This window comes from Thermobia domestica, chromosome 13 (genome assembly GCF_964235325.1).
Source record: "Thermobia domestica chromosome 13, izTheDome1.hap1.1, whole genome shotgun sequence".
Lineage (NCBI taxonomy): Eukaryota > Metazoa > Arthropoda > Insecta > Zygentoma > Lepismatidae > Thermobia > Thermobia domestica.
This window is the reverse complement of record NC_137466.1, coordinates 85,449,228-85,468,891: the sequence shown is the minus strand read 5'-3', so window position 1 is coordinate 85,468,891 and position 19,664 is coordinate 85,449,228. Positions and strand designations below refer to the sequence as shown.

The 19,664-nt window shown below is 35.4% G+C and overlaps 1 protein-coding gene across 3 annotated transcripts in view; it reads left to right on the top strand.

The window, feature by feature from the left end:
* Positions 1-19,664, top strand: part of Rpn3 (regulatory particle non-ATPase 3) — a 120,909-nt gene that overhangs the window by 21,763 nt on the left and 79,482 nt on the right. For all 3 annotated transcript variants that reach the window (XM_081736003.1, XM_081736004.1, XM_081736005.1), the window contains 6 exons: positions 683-873; positions 2,513-2,672; positions 3,770-3,890; positions 6,877-6,988; positions 11,020-11,202; positions 18,350-18,464. In XM_081736003.1, coding sequence (XP_081592129.1) covers positions 683-873; positions 2,513-2,672; positions 3,770-3,890; positions 6,877-6,988; positions 11,020-11,202; positions 18,350-18,464 — 882 coding nt within the window. The remainder of the gene's footprint in view (positions 1-682; positions 874-2,512; positions 2,673-3,769; positions 3,891-6,876; positions 6,989-11,019; positions 11,203-18,349; positions 18,465-19,664) is intronic.

Genomic DNA, 19,664 nt, shown 5'->3' with positions numbered 1-19,664 from the left:
TTACCTACCCACTGGGTATTTACCCGATCCACATCTCTAGGCCTGACATTGCCTTAACTTATATCTTTCTGGTCGACTGGCAATAGAAACTGCTTCCACTAATATCAGTCCACATTTGAATTCACAATGCAAGCGTTGTTGACCAATCAAACCCTTTATTCCCATGACATGGCTACTGTTTTTGGTAAGGGAGAAAATAGAAAAAATTATAGCTTTCAATTCTCACCCTGAAGCAATTATCCTTATGAAAAAATCTGAAGATTGTCGAGCAAGAAGTTTCAGATATTTGAAATGAATCCCAAATGTAACTGGCCTTCGCTCACGAGCTTTCAAGACCGTGTTACGATCAAAGTCCCATGGATACTTAATCTTCAATACTGTTACGATTGATATGATCAAACTGCCGCTATGAGGTACCGCTGCATACTCTATAAAAGTGTGATTGAAGTATGAACAAAGTAGGGGAACGGGAAATGAGGATTAAGGTGACTCCAATGGTATACTTTCAGTGATCGTACTGTATATATTTATTTTTAATTTGAAATATTTTTGTGTGGAAAGTATATTCAAATAGTTGTATAAAATCACGCTTCCTGTAACTAAGTCGAAATAAGTTCCCAGTATTACTAAAGCGGTATAGCACTGTGTAAAATGAAAACCTATAAATCGATTTATTTTGTAGATATTCGTGAACATGCACGTCAGATTGAGAAGGCTGTGAATAACAAGGAACCCAGATTTATTTTAAGAGTATTACGAGCTCTGCCTAATACTAGAAGAAAACTTAATGCTGTTGTTCTACGAAGAATAATTAATGGATTCTATACTCATTCTACAAAGGATAAGGAGGCTTTATTATGCTACGTCGATGAGGTAAGTCTAGGCAGAATTTTTTTCTTCTGCTTGGTTAACTATTTGGCTTGAGGTTCACGGATTTGTTGAAGTTTCTTTCATCAAAATGTGCATAAAGCTAATTTTACAGTGAATAAGTTAAAGTAATGAGGATAATATTACTGTAATGATGGTAATAAAAACATTAATACTAATAGTTTGTAACAGTCAGGCTTATGCATATGTGTTCGGTTATGTGAACTCTTCCTTGTTCTTCCCGGCGGGAGCTCATGTGGTTCGGATTCCACGTTAATCAGTAGGTCCACGTCTCATATAGCCTCGCTGCTGAAAGGGACGCTAAATTAAAATCAACTCAACTCTTCCTTGTTCTTTCTGTTAGTGTGTAATCCATGAATCTAAGCGTTGATGTACCGTGCGCGCGAAGTTAGTCAATGTATAATACTCAATAAAAATTTGACAGAATTGTTTTGACTGACTGATCACAAGTACTATTTGGAGATGAAACGTTAATTGAAGTAATTTAAGTTTTCATTTTTGTCTGGAAATAAAATACTTATAATATGTGTTGCCTTATGGAGCAAGATTTATCAAATCGATTATGTATATTAGTTGATTTATTTCGAAATGATGATACTTTAAATACATTTTTAAGAACTATTTTGTGTCAGGGAAGTTTGAATGCTTTGCTACGCGTCATCGTTGGAAATTTTCATTCCTTAAGCAGTTATGAAACATTTACTAAGAAAATAGTAGAAAAATAAATTGTGGAGTAATTTCCGTTTTTGCGTTGTCGTGAAGTATATGAACTCGGAGTTAAGGAGGGAAACAAGATGTTTCGAATGTACGTTAAAAGTGGTCAAAGACATGAATTTGTCTTAATATTACGCAGCATTTGTTTTTGAAAATAATAATAAAAATGGTTTGTAGTATGAGGGTCATCTAAATAGGATGAACAGAAGTAGACAGCGAGGATGTGGTGAAAGGAAGGATTGCTTTTTTGTTTGTTTCTCGACTCTACTTCCGACAGTTAATGGCTTTATCATTGTAGAATTAATATATAAGTCCCGAAACAATAAGAAGGAATAACATTTCAGTTGTTTTTATATATATAATTACAATTAAGTAGATTTGTGCAAGTTTTTACGTTCATACAGTGAAGTTATTTCTTGCGTGGAAACATTCGTGATTATCGAAATTACGATGGAACTTGCCATTCATTAGTAGGGGAACACACTGTCTTGCATCTAAAGTAACAGTCAGAGTATATTTTTCTCTTACCTTTTAAAGGAAATGGAAGAACAAGCTATTTTGATATTTGGAAATGGAAATTATTAGATTTTGAAATGTATATATATATCCTATCGTGTAACAGTTGCGCGTAGTAATTATATACTAGTTTGGAGGGATAGAAATTTAGTATGTAACATGTGAGTTAGGGATGTACACAGGGACGTAACCCACTTCCTCCGAAACATCTACTTTTCTATAAATTTTGTCTAATTTTAGAGATGATTTTACAGATGTTAATATAATTCATCCTCATGTTGAATTTAAATCTCCCTCCTCGAAAACTTTGAACGCCTTCCGAAATAAATTCCTGCTTACATGCTTGATGCGAGTTATTGTTGAGGAACTTTAATAAGAAATCCATGTGTTTCAGCCTATGGAAACTGATGCTTGCCACTATCCTGCTCAACGTATGAGAAGTTCTAAAACATCAAGTAATCCATTGCTGCCAGAAGTGGATGCGTATATACATCTTCTGGTACTGTTGAAATTGCTGGATTCAGAGAAAAACAAGGAGGCATCAGCTTGCTCAGGTATAATCTTGTTTAAACTTGTTTATTCCTTTTTTATGTGTGAGGTAAGAGGTTTGTTGTCTTATTTGAGTTGATCTTCAATGAACACAATATATTTCAACTACATATTTTCCCATGGTCACCCCAAAGGTTTCAGCTTCTTCTTACATGCAAATGCCAATTTCCTACATCTTTAACTCGATCTTCTTTTAATTCTGTAACTACAATTCAGTTTCGTGAGAAAACGTTGAAAACCACCACTACTCGAATGTACTACTCATTTAATGTGTATTGTGTTCACTGCTGCTAAGTACCATATTTCAGCGATGCATGAAGTTATTGACAACTTATACACTGTTCTAACTGAATAAACTTCGTCACAGCATATCGTTACATTTTAAAATAGGTGGTTGAAATAATGTTAGTGTCTGTTGAAGATATAAAACAAATAAGGTAACAGAGATTTTAATTTATTTCATATTAATACTTGTTGCATAAAAATGAAATCTAACTACTGCATTCATTTTTCACAACAGAAAAATGGTAATAAGCTATCAAGAAGTCATCATTTTTTCTTCTTAATTTTCAAGTTATTAATAAGTGTTATCAGTCGAGGCAAACAATTGATTACAGCTGTAATTGTAAATTACAAAGTAAATTGAAGAATCAAAACAAGGAAATGTTAATATTATGCGAAGGACTAGATTTTCACATTTTTTCGGACAAACATAATAACACACATTATGTGAAAAAAATAACTAAATAGTACAGTTGCCGTGGCTGTGCTTTTGATATTGTAATTGTAAAAATGGCTCATTTAAAAAAAAATGTAAAATGAAGTAATTTTTCGTAGTCTACTTACCTATACTATACTTACCTACTTCTAAATTGGTTCCTCCTTTACGAAGTTATTAACAAAAAACATGTATTTAATGATTATATTAGTGAGCCAAACGAAGTTAGTTTACCTCATCTTCCTCTAACCCCAAAAATGTTATCGAAGTATTTTAGAGTGTGAATAGAACTGTTTATTCGGGAACCAAGACCAACTTGCTGTATTCATGTTTCATATTTAATTCATTTATTGTCATATGATGAAATATATATTTATATTATAGATCACTTAATGCAGAAGATAACTTCTCAGAATAGAAGAACAATTGATTTAGTTGCTGCAAAGTGCTATTTCTACCATTCAAGAAGCTATGAGTTGACAAATGGTCTGGATAAAATTAGAGGGTAGGTGTGACTCAGTGATGTCACTCAAATCATTTAATAACTGGTTCTATGATTAGTATTTAACAACTGTTCCATTAGTAGTTAACAACTTGTTCTATTATTAGTACAGTAAGTTATTTGGTATTTATATTATTACTGTAGTATTATGTGTAGGTTATATGATTAAGTCACACAGCATACTTTACAGATTGTATATTGATTCTCAAAAATTCTACCAAAGATTTTTTCGTAAGTACCGCATTTAGACGTAGAAATACAACTTTAACAACCGGTTCTGGGAATCTTAAGATTTTTTAATCTCCGGTTCGAGCGCAAACCAAGTGAATGACACCACTGGTGTGTTTGTTTCCTTCGCTTGAGTGCTGCTGGATTTTAGTATATACAGCAGTATTATCGCATTTGCTTTTTTAAAGTTTAAAATGAACGTTCATTTGGCATGACAGAAATAATAAATTCTACCTTAGCAGCAGATGAAGTAAATGTTTCTAGATGTACAAATGATTTTCATAATGCTTATTCAATAATAGTACAACCACATTAATCATTTTATTATTATTATTTAACCTTATATATTATTTGCTTTCGATGACAATGTTGTTACAAGTTCGTCTGGTAATCACAAGAGAGAAGGAAGAGGAATAAGGGTAGAAGTGCAGCTACAATGTGTATGTTCCATTGGGCTAAGGGGACACGGTGATTCAGTGGTAAAGCGCTCACCTCTGGTGCGATGTGTTCCAGGTTCGATCCCTGACGAAGCTGTGGTGAACAACATGGTGTGTGTAATTTTTTTTCAATGTCTTCCCGTTTTCTCTCACATTACCCGTCCATCAATTGTTTTATAACTATTCAGTTTCATTAATCATCTCCATTACCGGGCGGGAACTCATGTGGTCCAGATTCCACGTTAGTCAGTAGATCCTATCTCATATAGCCTCGCTGCCTCTTTTAAAATCAACTCATCTCATCTCCATTACCCTAAAGAAAATATGAAAGAAAATAGACATTTTATCTCGTACTGGGATAAGAGGTTGAAGAACTTTATCTTAATTCAAGCCGAGGATGATTAGATATAGTTTAAAAGAGTAACTTGAGTGGAAAAGTGAGAAAGCGTTACTGGGCCGAGAATGGAACCCAAGTCTCCGGTTTGTCGTGTCGGTGAACTAACCACTACGCTACCCAATTCTGTTCCTATCAACCCCCACACTTCCACTCCTGAGGTAGGTATCATCATTCAGATCACATAGATAGTACCACAACTTTCGTTATGCTTGGCAACCAAGTTCCCATGCTAATGAATATCTGTATATGGTTAAATTAGATATTATATGAGAATCAGACGAATATGTTCAGTTTTCTGTACACAATATCCTGTATAATGAAAGGGTAAAGAATGAAAGAGTAAGTTTTCAATGTTTGAATTTTTATTCAGTTCGCACGTATAGATTAGTTGATTGGATTGGAATTTAACGTCCCTTTCAACCTTGATGTTACATGATGCGTCAAGGTACATCTTAACATGGGACCGGGACTACATAAGCTCCCATTGGGAATCAAACCCGTGATTCCCACTCCGAAGATATGTTAACCATATAGTCTCGAGAAAACTCCTGAGATATAGTGTAAAGTAAAATCGATTGGTTGCTCTGTTTCTCATCTGAAAACCAAAATAGTCTGAAAGGACACGGTAGCCAGGTAGAGCACTCACCTTTCGTGCGAGAGGTCTCTGATTCGAACCCATACCATGTCAATGTGATGGACGTTATGTCTAGTTTTTTTTTCTTTCTTCGGAGTTGACCGTTTCTCCCACATTAACATTCCGCCAATTCCTGTCATAATCATACACTTCCTTTAATCATTCGTCTCCTTTAGCCTATAGGACATCAGTGTGGGAGGTAAAATTAGAAATTTCATTTCTTGTTAAAATACACGTTGGTCTTATTAAGTAATGAAAGTCACATTTACAAATTATGTGAATAAGTTAAAGAAGTTAAAGAGAGGCCGTACTAGATGGAGAGAGAAAATATAAAATTTGGTCTTTGTATATCCCGTTTCTGTTTCCCAAGTGTAGACTTATATGGTTTTGGCTCCTGTATAAATTCTTTAGTTCTGCAACTACTTATTATGGCACTGAAAAAAGAACGTTTAATCCCAAACAAACCAATTTAATCCTACTGTTTTGTAGTTGGAACTGAATATTGCAAATGTACGTTCGATTAGAAATCAGAAGAGAAAATCAAATTATTGTAGAATGCATATTGAAAATGAAATGAAATCTTTGAATTTTACGTCCCACAGTTATGCCGGCTAGACTAAAGGGGACGGTGATATGAGAAATGAATGAAATAGCGGAATGAAGAAGTGGGAGGAAACGGGAAAACCCCGAGGAAACCCACGCTCACGGTGTTTGTCCACCACAAAGTTCACTTAGCGGGGGCTGGGATCGAACCCGGGACCCCGTGTACCAGAGGTGAACGCTCTACCACTGAGCTACCGCGGCCCAGAATACATATTGAATTTCAAAAATGACGTGTATAAACAGTTTCACACCTGGCTTGGCTTCGTTTTTAAATCCCAACTTTTTTTTTTTTTTTTTCGTTTGTGTAGAATTAAACTAATCTCTTCAGCACCAAAGATGTATGACATATGACGTGTGGACGCATATCATGTGTTTCGATCGATCCGAACATATATTCCATCGAGAATAGAAAGCCGACCTATTTTAAGGCTTGTATTGATATGAGAAAGTAATTATTTTCAATTTACAGATAGAATACAATTTTTTACATGTTAAAATGAACATAAGAGAATTACTAAAAGCAAATCATTAATTCAGAAATGTTAGAGGGAGTGCACTCATTCGTTACTGTACCTATGTATTAAATCTGTGTAACTACGATTCCAAATTGTATTCATTTATAAGTGAAACTTAAAAATATCCACAAGCATCTATTATTTTAAATTCTGTTTTATTTATTTGTATTTTAAGGTTTCTGCACACTCGTCTTCGAACGGCTACTCTACGTAATGATTTTGAGGGACAAGCTGTACTTATTAACTGTCTGCTGAGAAATTATTTACATTACAATTTGTATGATCAGGTGAGAAGATCGTCATAACTGTTCTAGAGAACAGGGTTTTCTATAAGGAAATGTATGTTAGTTCCATTACATTGGCTATATTTTAAATCTTTTAATTTGTTTGATTAAGGAAATCTCCAGATATCAGATTCTACGTAATAATTCGAATAAAATGTTATACTACGTTATAAGGATGTAAATCTTTATTAAGTTTTTACTGATTGAGGATAGTTCAATATGAAAAATAGAAGTGAGCATATTAAGTCAGTTGCTCACAAATAACTTATTATTTACACAGCGTTACGCTATTTCAGAATATATGAGTACTAAATGTTAACTACGACTTGGGCTTTTTTCCCGCACATTTTTAAGGGTAAGTTGTCAGAAAACAAAGGAAAATTTTAGTGTTATTTTAAGACCTTCTTTTAACTGTTGGTGTCTTAGTGATCGTAGCGATTCAATATTACAATTCAGGTGGGGTTTTGTAGGTTCAAGTGATAAGAGTATTTATATTCTGATATTTTAAGAATCCATTGGTCATTTTCCAGAAATACTAATAACTTTCCGGGCTATTACTGTATCGTATTAAAAAGAATATATATATTGCACAGAAGTAACTAATATTGAATGATATGTACCATAACCAGTAGGGCGTGCAGTTAATGTCTTGCCGTTGATTCTAGAAAGTTGAGTAGAATGTCAAATAAGTTGAAATATGAGAAGCTAAATAATGATCACACATTTACTATTTTGGATGAAACTCCCAAGTGATATCGAAGCTCCGTCACAAAGTGCAAATGAAAGTTGTGAATACGTGGCTAGGAGCTACAGTTTCAAATAAAAAGTAGACACTATATGGTTAGAGTGTTGACATAAAGTAAACCCGTATAATGAAATTATAAAATCTGTGTATTTAATTTTGACCAATTGGGATGTGAATTTTACTTTGGCTTCTGTTTTTTCTCACCGTCACCGACGAAGGAAGCAAAAGAGTTCTTCAGTTTTCACAGGATTAAATATACAGGCATAATATATATATATATATATATATATATATATATATTTGTTTGGTTTTGTTTTAAGTTAATGATATGCCTGACACCGTACTTACTATGTTTTTTATAATTAAAATAATGTTTTCCCTGTTTGGATTGGATTGGTTCAGATTTAACTGTTGGCTCCAAAAGGCCGGAAATCTATATAGGATTCATTTCGGTTTAGTTAGAACAATTCTTACACTAGCAATGCTTACTTCAATTTTTTTCAGCAATTTCTCTAATAGTATTCTCTTTTTCTCTAACAGTAATTTTTTAAAGCTATTTCTCTAACAATAATTCTCTGGTCTATTAGAATATGAGCTCCAAAAGCAGGCTACATGACGTAATTTGTTGAAATTCTTGGTCGACGGGCATGTAGTTTATTTTCAACTCTTTCACTTAGAGTAATTAAACGTACGAAACTGAGAGAGTGACTCATTTCCAAACTACTTGCAATTCTCTGTCATTAATTTAATAATAATTTGCTTGTACAATACTGTTGTAACTCCTGCTCCAACGTGATGTTTACGACTTACAGAAAGGGAGAAAGGTCAGCTCTTAACGACAAACATGTGTGTGTTTGTCCAATGCGTCACATCTACTTTTCACTCTTTATAGAGTAGAACATGAAAGTTAATGTTGATATTCGAACACTTGTCATATATGCTGACCGAAGGACTTGCTTTGGTATGAAGCTATCACAGACCACGCAACGTTGATGGAAGAAATTCCGTATTGTCCTTGAAACCTTTGTTTAAGAACGAGAGTAAAAAATACGAAAAGCAGATTACATCGACCATATAGACCGATAAATGTGAAGTTATTTTCAAAAAGAACGTACAGATTAGATCACGCGTGGCTAAGAGAAAGTATATAGGTATTCAATTTTGTAATGTCGTATCTCACAAAATTGCTTTTTTGAATGAAGCATTGTGAACGCTGGAGCTTATTAAGTAGTTGATAAAGTACCTACGAAATGTGTCACAAAGAAGAAATTTAAAGAAACTACCAGAAGTAATGAACGATTAGTTCGAAACCAGAAATCTCATAAAACCAATGTATGTATTTGAAAGAAAGAAATTCAAATTTCATTTAGCGACTACAAACAGACTGACGTCATTGACACTCATATAAAAATAATGTAAATAAGCTTTATTTGTCTAATATTAAGTAAATTGACTGTAAGTTCGAAAATTTTAGTTGTTGCTGCTATTTAAATGCTTATCTTGATCGTGGTAAATGATTTTGTTTGAATATTTTAGTGCGTTTTTATACTGAGTGAGAAAAATAATTTTAATAAATGATGAGTAGTCCAGTGTTTGTGATGGTATTATTAGTTACTAATTATAAAATATGCAAAGAAAAATCCAATGGCAGGGAGTGGATGTAAGGGATGAAAAGAGTGCACCAAACAAATTATGAGTAAAACATTAACGAGTGCAGTATTAAAAATATTCTCAAATTGGTGTACATTTGCAAGGTAATGTAGACAACGTTCAAAGCTTGCAGCAAAATTCAGCAATTAAAATACATTGGCTAGCCAAAACATTATGACTAGCTATATCTAGTATGTTCACCTTTGGCTCACAGGACAGAAGTAATGTATTTCGCATGGAAGTAACGACACATGGCGCACCACACCTGTACACATGTTTTACTAAATTCCGCGATGTACTCGGATCTGACGTTCAATGGCATCACAAATGTGTTCAATTTGGTCAAGATCGGATGAGTTTGGAGGCCATTGCAACAATTAAAATGCACCACTATGCTCCTCGAACTACTGCAGCACAATGTTGACCTTACTACAAAGAACGTTGTCCTGCTGAAAGATGCCATTGCCAGCTAGAAACATGGAAGACATGAATGGGTGTACACGATCAGCAATGACCTGCCGATAGCAAGGAGACATCATGGTGTCATCCACACACATTACTGAGCTCATGGATGACCATGTGAAGTTTCTAAAAATCATAATGGAGCCATCATTGACCTGTCGTCTTCCTGTAGTGCACGTCTCGAGCATCAGTTCACCTGGAGGACGACGGATTCTGATCAGACCATCAATATGATGAACGCAGCATCGTGATTCGTCTGACCATGCAACATTGTGCCATTGCTCGGCAGTCCAGTGACGATGACACGGGCCCATTCCAATTGTAATCGACAATGCCGTGCGGTTAACACTGACACATGTATGGGACGTCGGTGGTTTAGGCCAATATCAAACAGTGTACGGTAAACTGTGAGCTGTAACACATTCGTGCTTCGTCTACTGTTAAAGAAACTGTTTTTGTGTCAAAATTTGCATCCTGTTTGTTGTACCAATGTTGACAGTCTACATCCGACAGTTGACATCTGACATCAGTAGTGAGTTGTGGCTGCCCCATGCTTTGTTGTTTGGTGCTAGTTTGTCATTCTTTTCCCACCACTAACCACGGCTGCACACGAACATCCGACAGGTTACACTGTTTCCGAGATGCTCGTTCCAGCTCTTTGGCTATCACAATCTGGCTCCCAGTTTGAACTGATATATTAGCAAATACGTATACGTTCGCGTAATGTCCGCACTTTTTTTTATTATTCTTATTACTAAAATCGCGGTATCAAAATGCAGGTGCGGACATTACGCGGGTCGTTCAAAAAACGCGCGATTTTCATTTCACAATTATGCTAACACTTTTCTTTCGTCTTTATTTTTAGGATTTAATGTATGAAGGTGAAAGAAAAGTAATGATACTATGTTGAGCATAAAACATGGTTTAGTCATAATAAATACCTGTTTGATGTGTTGTAATAAATACCTGTTACCACCAAGAATTTGTGTAAATTTTCAGCTTGGACATTTTTCTGTTGTACGAATCGTTTTAAGTTCAATTTTTTAGCTGTTTTTCTTTATTTGTAAAGAATACTTTTCAAGGGGAAAAAAACTTGAATATTTTGAGGGAAATATCTTGAATTTAATAAAAACTATAGATAGTTGCGATTTAACAATGAATATGTATTTTTTGATAGGCCGACAAGTTGGTGTCAAAATCCGTGTTTCCGGAAACAGCAAGCAACAATGAATGGGCAAGATTTTTGTACTATTTAGGAAGAATCAAAGCCATTCAGTTGGAATATTCAGCTGCTCATAAGCATCTTGTCCAAGCCATGAGGAAAGCTCCTCAGTATACGGCAGTTGGCTTTAAACAAACAGTAAGTATAACATAACAGTATAGAGGGGGGGGGGGGGGAGTAATAAAGGTGAAGTGATAAAAAAAAAAAGTAATTCGAAGCAACTACACAATTTCACGTCACATACTACTGTGCAACAGTGAAGTAGTGTAATTGCTTCGAATTACTTTTTTTTTTTTTTTTTTTTTTTTTATAAATACCCCTTCACCTTCATTACATGTTTTGTACAGTTTCTTTTAAACCTTTTCAATAAACTGATAAGAAGATTGGTAATCCTCCAGAACGTTCCTTTCATAATTATTGCGGTGAGTATGAATCACTTCATTTTGTTTACAGTAATAAATATAGTATTTAAATGAGAGGACTGTCTTAAGTGAACTTAATAGAACATTAACAACTTTCTACATAATTGTACTTGAAAATATATCTTTTGATACTTTAATACAAACTTGTTGTAATACTTTCTTTGCCCTTAGAATTGGATTGGAGTTAAGTCCTTTAGGTAAACCAGTTCTAGTTACAGTTTCCATACTCTTTGTAGAATAAATGGAAAGTAATTGAAACAAAAACTTTCTGATATTTTGTATACATTTCGGATCAAAAAATACTATATTCCACTTAAGATATTAGACTTCCATTTAGAACTTAGTACCATAGCGTTTAATTATTCGACATCAAGTAAAAAGTACGGATCACCACACTTAATGTTCCCGCTCCCATTTATTAAATGAAATGAAGTCATTCTACAGTTAATATTTTTGTTTATGACATGACATTTATCTAAAACATATGAACAAAGTTATAATGGCCGTTTTTAGAATCTTCGGAGGAAACTCACCTCCAAGCTAAGCTACTTGTAGATTTTTTATATGAAGTAATGTAGTGCAGAGTTAATGAAATATTTATTAAATATCAACAAAATCGTACGAACAATGTATGAGATAATCTTCTGAAAAAAAAAAAAAAAAAAGAAAAAGAAAAATACTCCTTAATTTTTTTCTAGCAAAACGACTTATACCATATTATAGGCTTGTTAATGGTATGTTGATTTAAGAAATATAAACAAAAACATTTGAACCATTTTGGAAATAGAAAGAAAAAAAACTAGAAAATTTTATAAAAATATTAAGTCTAAAATCTGTTTTGATACGTTTGAACGGTATGACCTTTAGGTGAGTGTACATACCCATACAGGAAGACATCCAAAAGCTTTTCTTCGGCCTGTAAGTGCCATGAAACCTGTAAACTCATTGAAATTTTGAATTCGACTTTTTCACTATCACTGTTGCCTCCCACCGTCGCTCGAAAATGTAAATGGAAAATGAAATTTAAAAAGTTTGCATCTCAAGTTTGTGTCTTTACGCTAAAGAAGACTGACTCATTCCTTGGATCAAAGCAAGGACCGCTCGCATCTGAGGTGAAGTTACTTATGTGGTGAGTCCTCACCTCACTCACCTCAGCAAGTCAATACAGGGATGTATTACGGCCACGTGTCTAACATCAGAAGTTCTATACGTCTAGCAAACCGGCTGAGGTACCTAGTCAGTCACTAGCTAGTGTGTTATTGAAGAGGGTCATCTGAAATTACACCATGGAGAGCACACAATTGCTTTTCTTTTATTGCATTATTTTCGTAAACTGGAAAATTCTGTAGAGCAAGCCAAAAGAGTAAATAAAATAAAATTAAAATAAAACAATTAACAGTGCAGTTGAGCCAGGTATGGCGAATGAACGCCCCATTCCCTGGTGGTTTTTCCCCGGTGGCAGAACATCGCAAAGTGATCCCTGTGGTACTGATCAGCATCATGTTCGTGTGAGCTCCTTAAGAACCTGTGGAAGTTGCCTCCTACTTTTTGAAGTGACCCCTTAATGTATGTAGTTTTATTTGGAAATGTAAAGTTTTTGGATCTCTTATTGGTTCATAGAAAAAATGGTGTCATATAATATTTGCCGTTGGGTGAGTACGTATTGGTTATTTGTTTTATGGAGTTGAGAAAGCTACAGGAATTGCGTTTAAATTGCAATTCAAAGCAATTAGTATTGCAATTGGCGTATTTCTTTAAATGTCGTAGCATATGCTTGTTTTTACTGTCTTTTATTTCCTAAGAATAATAACATACATTTAATGGCATTGTGGAATTAAAAATATAAGTTGTTTATTAATCCCCAGTTTCAGTATAACTTCTACAAAAAAAGGCCTCATTGTTCATTACTGTGATTAATATTATCTTTTCTATTTATTTGTTTTGCAAATTGTTAGACCTATTAAATAATCTGATCACACGATTTTCCAGGCAGAATTTTAAGATGTTCATGAGGAAGGAATCAAGTTTAAGAGTTAAATGGCTAGTACGTACTTGCATTGCTCTTGTCAATTTGCTTAATAAAACATGAAATACACTATATAGTATTTTAACTGAAAAATATAGTATCCTGTGAGTTATATAACTTTTCGTCAAACAGTGTTAGAAACAACCAGGAAAACTAACATTGATACTCGTATACAAATATTCAGATAATGCCTTGTCCCTCCCGCCCCCTTCCCACACACACACACACACACACTTTTAACGTCCAATCACCGTCACTGGTTAAGACATAAGTTTCTCTTCTTTGCAGAATTTCCAATGACAAGTCTTGCCACTGTAAGTTTGGACAAGTTTATGCATGTCCGCACCTGACTATGAACTGCTTCTTCCAATCGTACTCCACTGTAATTAGTCAGTGGAAGTGGAGCTCCAGATCTGAAAGAGAGTAGTTGATTCATGTGAATGCATTGTGTTCAGTGATTAGTCCTAGTGAGTTCTGTATTACAAATCTGCAGAATGGATCCTTCAAACAAGAGACAGAGTTTGAATTGTTTTAACCCTTTTAACAAACCTAACCATTCACACGTTAGGAAAGGATTTAGACCTGTGACCCAGTGGATGTGTGCCTTGATGCCAGGAACAAGTGACAATTCTAAAGCGTGTGATAGTTGCAGGAAGAAACTTTCCAATTTGAAAGATCAAGATACTGCTTCTCATCTACCAGGCAGCAGTCAAGAAGATGCAGATGTTTGTGATTTAGCTTATTCAAATACAACAGAGGCACTTCAATCTCTAAACAGTTCTCTTTTAGAGGTGCGAGAGTCACCTGTGGATAAAAGGAAGATTGGTTACAAGTCATACTCGCAGGAGAAAGCAGCAAGGATCAGTGTTGCAGTGAAGAGGAAATTGCTGAATGCACCTACTACCGATGAAGACAGTGACACTGAATGTGATTTCATAAAACATGTCAAAAAGATATATGCAAGCTGCACAAGTAGAGAAAAAGGTTGTTACTGACCCCTTGTGCCCGATAATTGGAGTATAAGAAAAACAATGCAGGAATTTCAGGCCCCCAACTACATTGTAAGACATGCGAAGACACTTTTGAAAGAAAAAGGTGTCTTGTCGAGCCCTGACATGAAATCCGGAAAAGACCTACCAAAGGAAACCGTTAACTATGTCAAAGACTTATATGCAAATGACGAAGTCAGTCAAGTGATGCCAGGAATTAAGGACTGCATTTCTGTGGTGGACAACACAGGTACTAAAGTTAAAGTATCGAAACCGATGGGCTTGATGGTGCTTTGTAATTTACAGGAAGCCTACAAACTGTTCAAAGAAAAGTTCCCACTCAAAGTGGGTTTATCCAAATTTGCGGAATTGAGGCCAAAAAACTGTTTTTTTGCTGGTAAGAGTGGTACACATTCAGTCTGTGTGTGCACCACACATCAAAATGTAAAACTCATGATAGAAAACAGCAGAATGGAATCAATTACTAGCGGTAAGATAACTACATACAAGGACTGTCTACAGATGGTGGTTTGTAGTCCAGCTTCTGTAGACTGCTACTTTTCAAAATGTGTTTCATGCTCAGGTGCAAACAATATCAGAACAATTTTGGAGCAGGCATTTGATGAAAAAGGTATTGAGACACTTACCTTCCGCCAGTGGATCTGTGTCGATAGGTGTAACTTGGAAATACTCCGAAAAACAGTTCTCGAATTTGTGGACCTATTTTGTGAGAGGCTACCTGCACTACTTCGTCATGACTTCATCGCTAAATAACAGAGTTCTTTTTTGAGTAATTTGAAGGAACACTTACTGGACACAGAGGTGGTTGTTATTTGTGATTTTTAAGAGAATTACTCATTTGTTTTGCAAGATGAAGCAGTCATACCACTGGTCGAATACACAGGCCACAAGTCACCCTTTTGTTCTGTATTTTAAACAGGATGGATTAAAGCATTTCAATTACGTAATCGTATCAGATTGCCTCCACCATAACACTACTGCTGTTTACCTATTCCATACAAAATTGATTCAGTTCCTGAAATCAAAGTTTGAATAATTCCTAGCAAAATGTACTATTTTTCACATGGGTCGGCTGCCCAGTATTTAAAATTAAAAGAAAATAATAATAATAATAAAAAAAAAACCTTCGGTGTTGAAGCTGAATGGCATTTTGCAGCCACAGCTCATGGAAAGGGCCCATGTGATGGGCTTGAGGGAACAGTTAAAAAACTGGCAGCTAGGGCAAGCCTTCAAAGGCCACATGAAGACCAAATAGCAACTTTCAGGCAACTCTGTGAATGGGCTGACAAGAATATCTCTAATATAGACTTCACGTATGTAAACCTTGAGGAATACATTACAAAAGCAGAACAAATGGCCAGCCGATACAGTAAAGCTATAACTATTCCAGGTACACAACAACTCCATGCTTTCATACCCCTACAGAGTGAGACAAAGATAAATGTTAAATTATTTTCCAATTCAACCATTGCAACCACCTATTCTGTAACAACTGACGGAAAGGGGGTTGCCTTCAGTGATATAAATGGATATGTAACTTCCATCTACGGTGACAGGTGGTGGATGAGCTATGTTCTGGCCAAAGATGAAGAACAACAGATGATACAAGTGTCTTTCCTACACCCTTCAGGACCATCATCTTCATTTTCCTTTCCTACAGCACCTGATATACTGTGGATTCCCACTGCAGATGTGATATGCACAGTCAATCCAGTCACAGCAACTGGTCGAACATATAATTTACCAGAAAAAGAAGTGAAAAAAAAAAAAAAATGTGGAGAAATTCCAGCAATTCAAGGCGTGTCACCAGAGATAGTGATGCAAGTGTAAATATTATACTAATTTAATTTTTTTAAAGCAGTATGTACATATTTTGCATTTTTCCCCCTGAGTGTGTGTGAGAGTTATGCACTGTAACTCCTGATCCCATGGAGATCCCAGAACAAAACTTTGGGTGGTGTGAACAGACATTATAAACTTATTTTGAGAATTTCCCAGCCCCCGCCAAGTGAACTTTGTGGTGGACAAACACCGTGTGCGTGGGTTTTCTCGGGGTTCTCCCGTTTCCTCCCACTTTCTTCATTCCACCATTTCATTCATTACTCATCATCACAGTCTCCTTTAGCCTAACCGGCATAACCGTGGGACGTAAAACAAAGATTTCATTTTTTATTTTGAGAATTTTTTCAAAATTTTAAAATTGTTACTTTTTGAAAAAAAAAAATTGAAAATTTCATTTTTGGATTTTTTTTTTTTTTTTTTTTTACAAAATAACCCGTACCAAGTAGCATCTTATATAAAAGTCCATTAAAAGATCTTTTAAACGATACCACTCTCATGTCTGTATCTTCATTGCTTGATGCTCTGTACTTCATTAAAGATTTCAAAACGCGTCCAATTTTCTCGAAATTTTCAAATTTCAAAATTAAATAACTTAAGAACCAATCGAGCAAGAGACCTATAATTTGATATTTTTCTATAGGTCTATGAGGCCAACAACTGTACCAAATTTCATCGAAATCCAAACAGGTCAGTCTGGATAACTGTGTTGAGTTGACGTGGAATGACCCATACACCACCCAATACTGTTTGTCGGCTCCTTGCAATCGTTGAGATGAAAAAGCTGGATTCATGGATGCGATATGAGTTGACACTGGCCACCGCCTGGATATGCTCACTTCTGAATATAAGGAATAACAAGGAAAGTTTCTTGCATGAAAAGTGGGTCTGCTAACTGCAAACGGTCAGAACAGTGGTTGGATCTTGATCAAAGTCCAGGACAATTTCCAAAACCCATAGAAGAGGTTGTTACTGATATGTGTTCATACATCCTATCTTCCCCCTCCGTCGAAGCGAAATCATCACTACAATTGTTACAATGTTGAACTCAATGAAATGAACTGCAGTTTTGCCCACAAGCATCCAGAAATTTTCAAAAGTCGTGGTGCTCTCATGTTGCATAACAGTGCACGGGCAAGTGTTGCTCAAAGGATGCAGCAAACTCGCCATGAGTTTGAGTATGAAACCCTTTCTCATCCGTATTCTCCTGACTTACCTCTCACTAACTATCATCTCTTATGGCATCTCCAGCACTTCTTCCTGATAATCGGACGATGCAACGTTCAATTGAGGACTTCTTCGCATCACAGACTCCGGACTTCTTTCGCTACGGAATACAATTGTTGACTGAGCGACAGCAAATGTATAATGTTGCAGGCGGTGACTATTTGGTATTGTTTTAATTTTTTCAGACTTTGAAAATGACACACTTGAGGCGGAGATTTCATTTGCAACCAACCTAATAACAATAAGCAATCTGTCCCTAAAATGACATCGCTTGTTACTGCCACAGAATTCAGTGTAAATTTTAAAGTAGTGTTGGTATCTGTTTCTGAAATTGCGTCAAAGTTAGGATACTCATCATGAGCATAGCATGACACCCTATAGTGCATTCTATTTATTTTTTTAGCAATACATAAATTCTTAGAAAATCTGTCTGCACTATTTCATAGTACTTTGTATGCCGCTTGTGCACTCCAGATTTTGATTTTTCCTTTTATTTTACAGTTACTTTGAAGAGATAAAATGACACGAATCCTATTTATACTCGGCGGACACTCATGTATTATACTGTACACTTTTCTAAGCATACCAGATGCGACTTGTAATTTAAAAGCAAAATAATATTTAGTTCCCCAAGTTGGAGGGAACGATCAGTAATTTGAAAGATCTTGTTCTTTTCTTTCTGGAATTATACAGATTTTATCGTATTTCAATATTACATTTCACTACATTTTATCGTATTGCAATATTACATTTCATTTCAGGTGCAGAAGTTGGCCGTAACAGTAGAACTGTTACTTGGAGACATCCCAGAGAGACAAGTATTTCGACATAATACAATGAGACGGGCTTTGGCTCCGTACTTCCAGCTAACACAAGGTAAACAGTTTTATTTCGATCATTAAAGTTCTTTTGTGAATTATGTAATAACATATTGTCAGGAACAGAGCTCCTTCGTGGTTAAGCGGTTAGCGTACACGCCTTTGGCGTGGGAGACCCGGGTTCGATTCCCGGCGGGAGCTCATGTGGTTCGGATTTCACGTTAATCAATAGGTCCCGTCTCATATAGCCTCGCTGCTGAAAGGACATTAAACTCATTCAACTCAACTCAAGATTGTCAAGAACAGGTATTGTTAACTTGGATGCTGTTTAATACTTTTAGTTCAACCAAGTGAATAAAATAATATCTGCAGTTATGCTAGTTCCTTTCTTCGAGCCAGTACTTATAAAAATATGTATTTATGTGGTTGTTGCCGATCAAATTTATGTGATACGAAGTCCGGTATGGATATTCTATAATTGCATGAAGGTACATTGTATTACTTTTTAATAGAAAAGTGGCACAACTGAAAAATGACCCTTATTGACATATGTTGAAAGTGGTTCTAAAGGCTAGGGGAATTTTGCGTAAAAACATCGCAGGTGAAAGTTCACATTTTCTGTCGCTCGCTCTCTTTTTTTTTTCTTTTTTTTTTCGCTCCCTTCATTTGTCCACTAATGTTAATCTGCAGTTTTCGCTTTTCTGGAAAGTTGATATATTTTGATCTGTCGCTTTTCTATTAAACAAACTGTCAATTGAAGTGCAGGTGATCATGATAGCTATTGTACTTTTGTAAGTGATAATGTTCAAAAACCACACTTAGTATTATAGTACACATATGGTTTGAACACATGAGTCTCAATGGGAACCATGAATAATACAATAAAAAGAGGACACAGTAAATGACAAATAGTGACACACGACTAGACGTATCTCTAGTATTTTTCTTCCTTTTCGTTTCGAGGCTAAAACGTAAGCGTCTATGACTTTAGTGTGTTGTATGTAGTCATTCTTTATGTGCGCGTATTACAAGGTTCGAATCCCGTTGGGTGTACTTGCCTCGAATTCAAACCTGAGTAGTAGTTCGAATCTAACTAAAAACATTATGTCCTCTCTCATATAGCCTAGGTGCTTTAAACGGACGTCAAATAAAAACCCAAATTAAACGCACGTCCAGTATCAAAAAATACTCTTTCAAACTTCTAGTCCATTGAATTTGTGGGATTCCGTGGTGAATTTTATTTTGAACCCATATATCC